Below are 12,694 nucleotides of genomic sequence, written 5' to 3'. Positions count from 1 at the left end.
TCAACAGAAATGATGCTAAGCAACTGGAGTCCCTAAGTAATTCTCTTTCACAAGAGGAAGCTAAAAGTTCAAAGAGCTTCCATCAGTCCTTGTCAAATCTATCTTCACAGTTCTCTTAAACCATGCTTTACAGAAAAGAGAAAAGAAGGGAAGGGAAGGGAAGGGAAGGGAAGGGAAGGGAAGGGAAGGGAAGGGGAAGGGGAAGGGGAAGGGGAAGGGGAAGGGGAAGGGGAAGGGGAAGGGGAAGGGGAAGGGGAAGGGGAAGGGGAAGGGGAAGGGAAGGGGAAGGGGAAGGGGAAGGGGAAGGGGAAGGGGAAGGGGAAGGGGAAGGGGAAGGGGAAGGGGAAGGGGAAGGGGGAAGGGGAAGGGAAGGGAAGGGAAGGGAAGGGAAGGGAAGGGAAGGGAAGGGAAGGGAAGGGAAGGAAAGGAAAGGAAAGGAAAGGAAAGGAAAGGAAAGGAAAGGAGCCTATGGCCATGCCACCCCCAACTGACCCAATCCCAGCTGATCTCAGAAGCTAAGTAGGGTCAGGCCTGGCCAGTACTTGGAAGGGAGAAGCAGAGGTTGCCCATGATCACACCATTTCATGCCATAGCCCAGACTGATCCCTACTCATTCTGGGCTCTAGCAGTCTTTAACTGGGAGGCATTATCATCAAGTGTGTGTCTGAGAGAGGAAGAACAGAAATCATGACAGTCAAAACAAGCAATGTTTCCAAAGTAACCTGACCCTGTTACTACCTGTCCAAGTCCGAGATGTTTCTCGTATGTTTTACTGCTAACTTTAAAGAGTTACTCACTGGTATTACGGATGCACTGCTGGCATGGTGCAGTAACAATGATGATGAACCAGAGATTCAGAAGTGGGATAAGAATCCCAGGTCTACTTTTAACTAAGTAAAAGTACAAACATTTCCATACATTTGCCTCATCTCACCATTTCTTTTTAATGATCCTTTTCATCTTTGTGGGTTTGAGTATGCATGTTGCATGTGTATGTGTGTAGTGTGTGCCTCACATGTGTGGAGTACCAAAGGAACTGGAACTAGAACTACAGGAAGTTCTAAGCTGCCTCGTGTGGTTGCTAGGAACTGGACTCGGTTCTCTGGGAGCAGCAATAGTTCTTAACCACTGAGCAATTTCTTCAGCCCCCTCATCTCTCGTTGTAAAAGAGGGGAATGTGACAAAAGAAAAGGGAATTAACCAGTATAGTGGCAAGCCTGTGCTGTCTAACAGGACTCTGTCTTGAAGATAAGCAACATAACTGCATATGGCAGCTCATGTCCCCAGTCTCAACACTGAAAGCTAAGCTGCAGAGCTGCCCTGAGGTCCAGGCCAGCTTAGGCTACAAAGTCAGTTCTGGGCCAGCCTGGGCTATAGAATGAGACAGTGTTTAAAAAAAAAAAAGAATGTGGGGAAGTGCACCTAGATGGCTCAAGAAATAAGTACCTATTGCAAGCCTAGCAATCTGAGTTAAATCTCCAGAAGCCATGTAAAGGTGGAAGGACATAACCATCTATCTCACAAAATTGTCCTTTGACACATGCACCACAGCACAAGCATCCAATAATAACCATTTTTACAACTAAAAACAAAAAAAGGCAAAGGCTGACAATACACCTCTGTGACCAGGCACTCACCTGGCACACACAGGAGAAAGACAGGGTATGATAGATGTGACAGGGGACCAGAAGAGATAGAGAAATTGCCTATATTTTATTTTAGATTACATTCTAAAGGACTTCCAAATTGTCCAGTCTAAAAAACAGCCAAAGGTTAATGGTCAGACAAGACACAAGTTTAATGAGAAATAGGGATACTCTGGGCAAAGCTAAAAGGAGACTTGTCATTCTTTCTCTGCAGGTGTCATGGAGTTTATATTCTAAATGCAAGAAAATGAAAATGGCCAAAATATAAAAAGCCTGCTGAGTAGACCTGACCTCAAAGCCATGCCTCCTCAAGGGGGGATTTAGGAATTAAGCTTTAGTCTATCTGTACTCATGGTCCTTTTAAGTAGACATCATAGGATAAGACAGTGCCAGAAGTTAGGGTCAATTAAGGGTTTCTCAGCCCAGCTTATCAGTGCAACTAGAGTCATTTAAGCCACTTGGTGTCGAGTGCTGAGGTTCTTCACTTATAACACTAGGAAAGTAAGAGCCAGTAAAATGATTTACCTCAAACTATCTATCTAAACTTGTTTTCCACATTATTTTGTGGATATGTGGATGTGTACACCCAAGCACACACAGAGGTACACATGTGGATTCCAAGATCTAACTCAGGTTGTAAAGCTTGATGGCAAGTGCCTTTACCCACTAAACCGGTTCACCATTATTTAAAAAATACTTCTTTAGCATAATATAAGGTGGCCCATTCAAGAGGACTGCAGACAGAAGACTAAAGAAAGGAGATTTGTACTACACAAGACATCTATATCACTATGTAAGCAAGATTATTCTGAAGTCCCCTGACCTGTTTTCTTCACATCTAGGAAAGATCCTATCAAATGATCCTTGTCAAAATATTGTCTCAGGATGACACAGTCTTCTGATTACTGTAACCTGGGAGATCATCTCTCCATAATAAGATATTTGTTCACAATTTATTTCTTTTTTTTTTCCTCCTCCTCCTCCTTCTCCTCCCCTCCCCCCAAGACAGGGTTTCTCTATGGAGCTTTGGAACCTGTCCTGGAACTCACTCTGTAGACCACACTGACCACACTCACAGAGATTCACCTGCCTCTGCCTCCCGAGTGCTGGGATTAAAGGGATTAAAGGCATGCGCCACCAACACCCAGCTTCAAAGCAAGAAATGGAAAACATTTTTTTCAGCTTCCATTGAAGCTCACCCACAAGGTCTCACCTGCATGCACCAGCACAAAGCCCCCTCGTTTCTCCTCACAGGGCTGCCTTGTTTCTGATTCCTTGACCGTTCCTTTAGCAGCAGACGCCTGAGGCGATCTGGAAGGCAGTCCTTCTCCAGAACTCATCCCCTTCTCCATGGTCATTCTCCAGGGTGATCATCTTCTACCAGGAAAAGAGCATCCTTCCATTCAAAAACACCTGCACAAGAGGAGCTACCCTAGAGAAAAACAGGAAGAGATTACCTCCATTTCTTTCTACCCACATGCACGTCACTTACAAAGTCTTTTTAAAGTGTTTCTAAAATTATTGAACTGGATAGCAATAACAGAACAACACAAGAGGTTTAAAATTTAAATTCCTGTCTTGTCCAGAGACATACAGTACTTGTCTGAAGACATATAAACAAAAAAACTTAATATATAAAAAGATTTCAACTTGGCTGAGTGTGGCACCTTTACTACACCTTTACTACAGCTCTTGAGAGTCAGAGGCAGGAGGATCAGAGTTTGAGGCTAGCCTGATCTATATAGCCAGTTCCAGCCTATCCAGGGCTACATAGTTAGATCCTTAGGAAAAAAAAAAAAAGAGAGAGACAAAGAGAAACAGAGAGAAAGGGAGGGAGGGAGGGAGACAAGGAAAAAACTCAACCTAATCCAAATTTTGTCTCTGTATTACCCATACTGAAGTAAACCTCAACATAGTATAACTATCACTTTATTTTCCCTGCACACCAGCTGATCTCTGGAACAATTTGAAATCACAAGCACCACTGGCACACAAAACTGATATAAATCCTAGCTTTCTGTTTAATGCAACAAGTTCACACTTACAAGTGAAGAACTTACTAGTTTTTATTTAGTATTATTGTATTGTGTACACGATGGGGACACAGAGAGGACAACACTGTGGAGTCGGCTCTCTCCCTCCACCTTTACATGGGTTCAGAGAATCAAACTTACAGAGCAAGCACCATTACCAGCTGAGCCATCTCAGCAGCTTGAATGTTTGTTTGTTGGCACAGGCTCTCACTATGTGGCTCAACTGGCCTGAACCCCACCTCATAACTATCCTGCCACAGCCTCCTGAGTGAGTACTGGGATTACAGAGTGTAACACCACTATTCCCACTTACAAAGAAATTCTTAGGATTCTCAAGATCACCAGTTCAATGCTGCTCAGAGCAATTGTGAAGCATAAATGTTAACAAAGTTATGTCTAAACCATGAATCAACCATGAAAAACAAATGCTAACAAAATTATGTCTAACCCAAAAATTAAAGAAGCACTCCAAACAGCTGTCATTATGAAAAGCATAAAGTTACCCACAGGTAAATAATGAGACATAAAATTTAATAAACCAATTTTCAAGCAGCCAATGCTACTTTTAATTTTTCCCACTATGCATTAAACACTGAAAACCATTACACAATCCAGGTTTAATAACAACAAAGAGGTCAGAATACATTCTAAATTAGGAATAAACATACTTTAAAAGCAACAAAGAGATTTAGAGAAAACATGACAGTGAGGTGGTCAAAACTTCTTAAATGGCAGCGTTAAGTAAAAACATTCAATTCATATGAAACTGAAGAAAGAAGGGGTCAGACATGGTGGCATGTCTACAGTTTAGCACTGATAAAGCTAAGACAGAAGGATCACAAACTAAAGGTCAACAGTGGCTACACAGTTAAAACCTGAGTCAAAAATCAGTTAATTCAGTTACATTAAAAGCAGCCACTAGAAGGAATGAAGAAGTTCTTCATATATAGACATGGAAGTCAAACATTAAAAAATTATTGTAAGGCACATACAAATAGTCAACTCAGTCAGACGTTTGAGACCATCCCTGGCTATACAATGAGTTCCAAAACCATTGTGAATTTAAAACATCTAATTACATATCTAAATACATCTCTCCACCTCTCTGTCTGTCTCTCTCTGTCTCTGTCTGTCTCTCTCTCTCTCTCTCTCTCTCTCTCTCTCACACACACACACACACACACACAGGAACTAATCTCGTTTGTCAACTTCACTACACTCTTAATCAACTAAAACCTAAGCAGCCAGGCATGCCTGTGAAGGATTTTCTCAATTTGAGGTGGGAAGACCCACCCTAAATCTGAGACATGCCTTCTGGTAGCTGGCCCCAGAAAAGGACATGGAAGAAGGAAGCTTTTCCTTTCTGCCTGCTTACTCTTACTCTTGCTGTTGTTCATCTATTGTGCAGAGGTATTCCTTCATTGACATTAGAACCTACTTTAGGGTTCCAGCTTAGACTGAAGAGCAGCTGAGATATCCATCTCCTAGACTAAAGAATTAACAGATTTTTGGCCTTTAAGAGACAGCCACTGTTGTACTAGTGGGACCACAAGCTACAAGTCACTCTAATAAATCCACATTTTAAATATATATAAAAATATACATATGTATTTACATATATATACAATATGGTGGTTTGAATAGGAATATAGCCCTGACAGTTCCACATGTATGAATGCTAGACCCATAGAGACTGGCATTGTTGGGAGGCGTGGCCTTGTTGGAGAAAAGAACTGAGAAAATCCTGTGTTCTCTACCCTTCATATTGGAACTTGTTTTATTCAGTACTAGCCACTGAAGAGACTCTTTATTTGACCATTTTAGGGGCTGAGATGAATGCTAATTCACTAATCATCAAAACCAGAAGGGGTTCTCAAAATAAAATATTAACTTTTACTTTCTAGGTACTAATTTAAGGTCTAAATCTTGACCTTGGATCTCTCAAAAAAAAAAAATGACACTTGTTTTTTAATTATACAATTCAGAAAAGTATTACGTGTCCTGTTTAATCTTTCCAAAGCAGTACAGGAAGATAGTCAATTCGTTTATCTATCTGATAATAAAAGATTCCTTTATAGAAGAAATCTAGCCCTTAAGCTATTGCCATTGATAATAAAGAACCACATTGTTAGCCAGGCAGTGGTAACACACACCTTGGATCCCAGCACTGGAGGCACAGGCAGACAGATGTCTGTGAATTTGAGGCCAGCCTGTTCCACAAAGTTCCATGATAGCCCCAGCTGTAACACAGAGAAACTCTGTCTTGAAAAGCAAACAAACAAAATATGTTGTTAGCCATAATAGCACATGACTGTAATACTAGCTCTTAAGAAAGGTACTGACAGGAGAAAATCACTGCAAGCTTAAGGCCAGGCTGGTCTACATAATGGGTTATAGGCCATTCTGAGATATGAGGTGAGAAGCTCTCATTTTAAATGACAAAACACAGTATACTGGCTTTTAGTATCAAGATGCTGAGACTGCAATGCTTCATTAAATGAATGAGTTCCAGAACAAACTTAAATTCATCTGAGACAGTAATTATCAGACTTCTGAGCACATCTTCTATCTAAATTGTAAACACAAAAGATTTAGTCTTTCTTAGGTTGGTCTGTGTTGTTGAGAATGATTTGTTTTGTTCTGTGAGACAGGGTCTCATGGAGACCAGGCTGACCTTAAATTCCTGATGCTCCTCCCTTTACTTCCCAAGTTCTCAGATTCCATGCGTATACCACCACTCCTGGTTAGTTTACATATTTTATGCTATGCTTGATATAAAATATAGAACTTTAAAAACATATTGCAACCTAAGAGTTCAACTGAGAGGAATGGTTATAACTCACATTATTGTGGCCAACTGACTTTCAAGATGGATGCCTAAGCCAGTTAGTAGGAAAAGGAAAGTCACCAAAGGTGATGAAAATTAGATAGCCAGAAGGCAAAAGGTAAGGCTGTGGTCCTCTCTGCTAGTATACACCAAAATTAAGCACATCAAAACCAAGAGTGGAAACTATAAAAACATGCAGAGTTACCAGAAGTTATAAGGGGTAAACATTTGTGCCTCTAGATTCAGCAGTATTTTCTGTGGTGGTAGTGGCTTTTGTTTGTTTGTTTAGGTTTTAAAAACAGGATCTCTCTGTTTGATACGGAGTCTATTATGTAGCTCTGACCTCTGTTAATAACAGGCACACAGGACATAAGGTAAATAAAATTAAATAAAATAAACTAGTTGAACATTAGACATTTCACCAAAACTATGTAATGATCAATTAGTACATGAAAACATGCTCAAGATTACTAATCATAAAGATGAAAACAACAATGAGATATTATTGCAATAGTACAACTAAGATGTATATAATCAAAACAACAGGTCTTTGCCAAGAGTTAGAGAAGTAGGTTGACCTTCATAATCTGGGACTCAATATGCTATACCCACTTTATAAAATATCTGCTCAGTTCTCAAAACACGTGACCCATAAGCTCCACTTCTAGGTACATACAAAAAAAAAAAAAAAAAAAAAAAAAAACAGAAGGAAAAACTAAAAACAATATCCACACAAAAAATCACAGGTGTAGAATTATTCCAAATAGCCCAAAATACAAAACAATACAACTACATTATTCATAAAAGGGGGGAGGTAGTTTTGTAGGTCAATGGTAGAATTCTTAGCTAGCATGCATGAGGTCCATCCCCATAACAATGGAAAATAAATAAAAAGAGTAATGTATTGTTATATGGTCATAAACAAACCCTGCAAACATTATGCTAACTCAAAGAGGCTACACACAAAAGGACACTTGATACATGATTCCATGTACTTAAAATGCACAAAACAGGAAGATGCTTACTGAACAATGGATCAGAAGTTGTACATGGGGGAGGGTGCAGCTGAAGGAGGGTTAACTATACTGGGTACAAGATTTCTGGTGAAGGTGATAAAAATGTTCAGGAACTAGACAGCAAAATATAAAACTTCTGAATGCTTAAAACACATGCACAGAGAGAGAAATTTACAATTTAAAAGGATGGATTCTTGTACTGTGATGATTACACCTCAATAAGAAAAAAACAAACAAACAAAAAAACCATAACCTGGGCTGGAACCATGGCTCAGCAGAAAAGAGCACTTGCTTCTCTTGCAGGGGACCTGAGTTGTTGCTAGCACCACATGCTGGTTTATAACCATCCACAATTCCAGTTCCGGGAAATAGGATGCCCTCTTCTGGCCTCCATGGATATACGCGTGGTGCACAGACATTATAAAGCAAGCACTCACACACGTAAAATAATAAAATAAAGACAAAGCATAACCTATCTATTCATGCAATGGGTGCAACATACACAAACTGCAATTTTTAGTGTTAACCATATTGTACACACACAGGTAATAGCTTAAAACACCTATGAAATAAAGAACAGAATCCTTAGTTGAGGCACCTATGTTAATCTCTTAATTATTTCTGCAGTTCCCAAACGTTTTCTGACGACAACTGCTTTCTGAAGTAGCAAGAGGAAAGGAGTTTATTTACATCAAACAAAAAGGGAAATTATTAAACGCCAAGTGTGTAAGTTAAACTTCCTTAGTTTCTTTTCCAAAGATCTTAGTCCAACGTCCCCCAACAAACCTTTCTTTCCTCTCCCCAGCAGAATTACGTTGAACTCAGAATCACTGTGCCCTCTACTTCAAAATGCCCGCCTCTCCTGGGATTCATCTACTCAGTCCTAGCCTCCTCGGGCTCTGCACTGGATGCTAATGTCCCTCGGGACTCCAACCAGGCCTGTAAGATACTGCGGGAAGCTCTGGCCCCACCGCGACACCGGCATGGGGCACACACATCCCCGGCCCTGCGCGAACCCGGGGGCCGCGAGCTCCCTGCAGCCTGTGACTGCACAGAGCGCGAAGCGCTACGAGAACTCTGCAGCCAAGGAAACAGGCGGGCCCCACGCGTGAGCGTGACCCGGAGCCTGGGACTCCGTGGGCCCCTGACCCACGACAGGCAGGCAGGTGGCGCCGCGCGCGCCGTCCCGTGCGGTCGGGAGAGGATGCCGCGCGGGCCTGCGGGGCCACACGGAGACCGAGGCTCGGCGGCGGCGACGCGGACAGCGTGAGAACGAGGGACACTCACCCGCGTCAGCGCAGAGCACTCCTTACACCGGAAATCGTCGCTCGCCCGTTGCCAGGGTGAGGAAGCGGGAGTGGAGTGAAGCCTTTCCATTGGCTGAGGGAGCGCACGTGGCCGGAAGTAGCCGCCCGGTGAGGCTGTGTCTCTGCTCTCTAGTCTGGAATGGGTTTTATGGCTTAAGAGCCGGGGCACACTGGTCTCTCTCTGGCTTCTGATCTTTGAGCATTGCTTTTATTTGTTTATTTTTTATTTTTTGCCATATTTGGGCTTGTTTGTTGTCGTAGCTATGCAGTCGCCGTTACCCACCTCAGCTATACTGTGCCCTGTTATTAGCTTGCAGGATGCGTCTACTTCTTACCCACGTGTTTAGGGGACTGGTGCAGTGGCAGGAAATGAAAATACTTGCCATCATTGATTAAGGGGTTGCTTCTTCCGTCATCCTTGCAACCTGACTTCTGTGGAAAACTAGGATTCTACCTGGATTGTGTATAGTGGGAGTCAACCTTACCCTAGGAAGAAGGAAAATGCAGTTAGCCTTATTTAATTGTCCAGGATCAAAGACCAAGATCCAGTAGCAATTGCATTGTTTCCTTGCAGCTAGATAATATCACGAATCCTTTAACAGCATGCTTAGGAAAGCAGATACTGGAAAGAATAGAACAGGGCAAGTTAAGTATCACTCATCTGAAATACTTGGATGAAAAACATTTGGGGTTTTTTCAATTTTTTTTTCAAATTTTAAAATACTTGCTATTCATAATAAGACTTCCTGGGGATGGGACACCAGTTACAAAAAGAAATACTCAGTTGTATTTCATATAGACTTTACACACAGAGCCTAAAGGTGATTTTGTAAAGAATTTTATAATTTTGTGCATGGTGTGGGAGCAGTTGAGGTTTGGGATTTTTAGGTTAGCATGCACTTTTTCCTATGTGAGGTCCCAAACCAGTTTAGGATCACCAGAGCTCTTCTAAAAGTACAAATTCTTAGAACCCACCTAAATCCATCTTTTAACAATTAACTAGGTAATTCTAGTGCCTAGAGCTTGAGAGTCTGGACTGTAGGATTTCTTGACTGAATCTTAGAGGTGTATTTTCATCCTTTCAGAGCAGGAAGGAGGATAAGCCCAATCACTCAGAAGAGGAGAACAACCAATACTTAAGGTTTTAGAGTGATCAAGAACGAGATACAAGAAGGCAGTCTAGGGCTAAGATGAAACAAAGTCTTGATTTCCATCCTGATATTCTAGATTAAAGTATATGAATTGTAAAGAAAAAGTGTTTTTTTTCTTTCAACTGATGGCAATCCCAGATATATAATTAATAATTTTTATATTGTCCAGGATATCTTATATTTTTGGTTGTGAGCCCAGCCATCTCTCCATCCCAGTCCAGGATACCTTTCTGTAATATTTTCTTCTATGGGAAGAAATTAAGAGACAGCTTTAAAAATTTATCAATTTAAGCAAAAATTAGATAGGAAAGGGAATGTAGAGACTAGTATTAAAATGAGCTGTTTGGATAAGTGGGAGGGGAAGTGTTCAATGGTTACATCAGTGAATGGTGGCCATACAGTAAAGGTTAACAGCAAAGATTCTAGAAACAAAAGAATCGGTGCTTATCTCTCTGTTCTACTACTTAACTGTCACATTGAACAATTTGATTAATCCTTCTATTAATTTCCACACTTGTAAAATTAAAATAAAAATTATTGTGTAAAAAATAAATATATGATGAGGTGCTCTGTGTAGCTAAGGTTGGTAGAAGAAACAAAGCACTCCGTGGACTGAACCTGATCAGCCATACAAAGGTGTATTTATTGATTGTTACACAAAGCATTAACTCATACCAAGTTCCCTAATCTAACTTACATGTCTTACTGAAGGAGAGCACCACATACCTTCAAGACTCCAGTTCTTAATTGTGTATCATTTACAATGCACAATAATACAAGTATCTCAGGTATGCCTGAGTTTTGTGATCAAAGTCATGGGATGGCTACAATGCCCCTTCAGCCAAACAGTTCTACAACTCACAGGAAATAATCACTGTTTTCCACATAATTCTTCAGAATCAAAGTACTTCTAAAAAAAATGGTTGTTCATTCTAAAATCTAAATTCTAAAATCTAAAACCCAGATACAGAACTCTGCTAAATTCCTACAACAATATAAGAAGCACTTTAGAAAATATCAGCCCCATAGTGAGTAATCTATAAATGCTAATTGTTTATTTCTTTGTTTTTGAAACAGAGTCTCAAATGTAGCCAATGACCTGACTGGTTCCTACATCACCTTCCCAAGTGTTGGGATTACATGTGTCACCATGCCTGATTTAATAAATGTGAAAATTTTTAAATATCCTTTTTTTCCACATTGTGTGTGTTTATTCACCCATGCCTGCACAAGCTCACACGGTGATGGGAACACACATGCCACAGCATGCTCATGTGTTAGTCAGATGACAACTTGTGAGAGTTCAATCTCTCTTTCTACTGTGTGGATCCTAGAGTTCAAACTTATCAAGCTTGTAGCAACCACCTTTACCTACTGAACTATAGAACCAACCTCAATAAACAGTAATTTTAAAAGAAAGAAAAGCTTGAGCTGGAAAGATGACTCAGCAATTAAGAGCACTGTCTGCTCTTCCAGAGAACGAGATTGAGTCCCAGACCCAGTAGCTCCAGTTAGAGTGGATTCAGTGCTCTCTTCTGGCTTCCATGGGTACTAAGCATGCATATGGTGCACAGACATATTAATGTAAGATAATAAAATAATGTGTATGATGGTGGTGCATGCCTTTAATGCCAGCACAAAGGAGGCAGAGGCAAATAGATCTCTGAGTTCAAGGCCAGACAGAGTGAGGTTCCAAGAAATCCAGGACTACACAGAGAAACTCTGTCTCAAAAAAGAAAAAGAAAAGAAAAGAAAATATCCATTAAGTACATACTTGTTACCAAGAAGTTTGCACAGAACCAAACTTCTTTCTCAACTAGCATACAAACATTTAATAAACCAAAATTGTCTGTAAGTGATCATCAAAACTGGGAAAATAAGTAAGCATTGTATAACTGAGAAAAGTTTTTTTTTTTTTTTATTTTTGTTGTTTTTCTCTATCAAAGAAAGCCTAGCAAGGACTCATGTTTCTGGATATTTCCCCTCCCTCTTTGACATTATTAGACAATTACTTCAGATTGTGAAGTGGGGCCAGACAGATAGGCTGAGACACAGTCACTACCTATGTCAGAAATCACTTGGGAGGCACAGGAAGGCATAACTATGTGAGTTCAAGGCCAGCCTGGTCTACTGAGTGAGTTCCAGGACAGCCAAGGCTAGACACAGAAACCCTGTCTCAAAGACAGAGAGAGAGAGAGAGAGAGAGAGAGAGAGAGAGAATTGCCTTGCCAAGCTACATTTGTTTTGCTAGACTTTTCCTTCCTGGGATACCTGGGATACAGAAATTATTCTTCCTTTCTAACTGGAAAGTGATGATTCATTTATTTAACAGATAATTATGCTTTACATAAAACAAAAGTGCTGGGAGAATGATGGTTTGAAAGGGAAATTGGAGATCAAACCAGTCAGTCCCACAAATCAGCCACCACACTGAACACCAACACAATGCACAGTTTAAGACTAAAGACCAGCTTATATAAAAACAGACACTGCAGCAGTTCAAGTTTAGGCAGAGTTCATGCTAGAAACCCCAGGCCATTTCATTAGTGGGATGTTTACTGATTTTAAACTGGTTCTGATAACATACATTTGTTTATATTTTTCATTCTCATTCAGGATGAAAGATGCTCAAAAAGGGAGTGTGGACATGATGCACACATGCAATGGTCCTCATGTGGGACTCAAAATAACTTAGTAGGGCTGGTTTTATTTTT

General features: G+C 40.6%; 1 protein-coding gene across 5 annotated transcripts in view; it reads right to left on the bottom strand.

The window, feature by feature from the left end:
• Positions 1-8,866, bottom strand: part of Tasp1 (taspase 1) — a 201,562-nt gene extending 192,696 nt beyond the window's left edge. For 3 of the 5 annotated variants that reach the window (XR_007834444.1, XM_051183282.1, XM_051183285.1), the window contains exons 1-2: positions 8,309-8,373; positions 2,860-3,078 (exon numbers count right to left, since the gene is read on the bottom strand). Coding sequence is in view for 4 of the 5 variants with exons in the window: in XM_051183282.1 (XP_051039239.1) it covers positions 2,860-3,004 (145 nt within the window). In the remaining variant the exon portion in view is untranslated. Of the gene's footprint in view, positions 1-2,859; positions 3,079-8,308; positions 8,374-8,809 lie in introns of those variants that run through there. The other 2 variants (XM_051183284.1, XM_051183283.1) reach the window with 2 other exon arrangements.
• Positions 8,867-12,694: the final 3,828 nt, after the last annotated feature.

This window comes from Phodopus roborovskii, unplaced genomic scaffold (genome assembly GCF_943737965.1).
Source record: "Phodopus roborovskii unplaced genomic scaffold, PHOROB, whole genome shotgun sequence".
In the NCBI taxonomy this organism is placed as follows: Eukaryota; Metazoa; Chordata; class Mammalia; order Rodentia; family Cricetidae; genus Phodopus; species Phodopus roborovskii.
The sequence above is the reverse complement of the archived record's forward strand: the minus strand, read 5'-3'. Positions and strand labels throughout refer to the sequence as shown.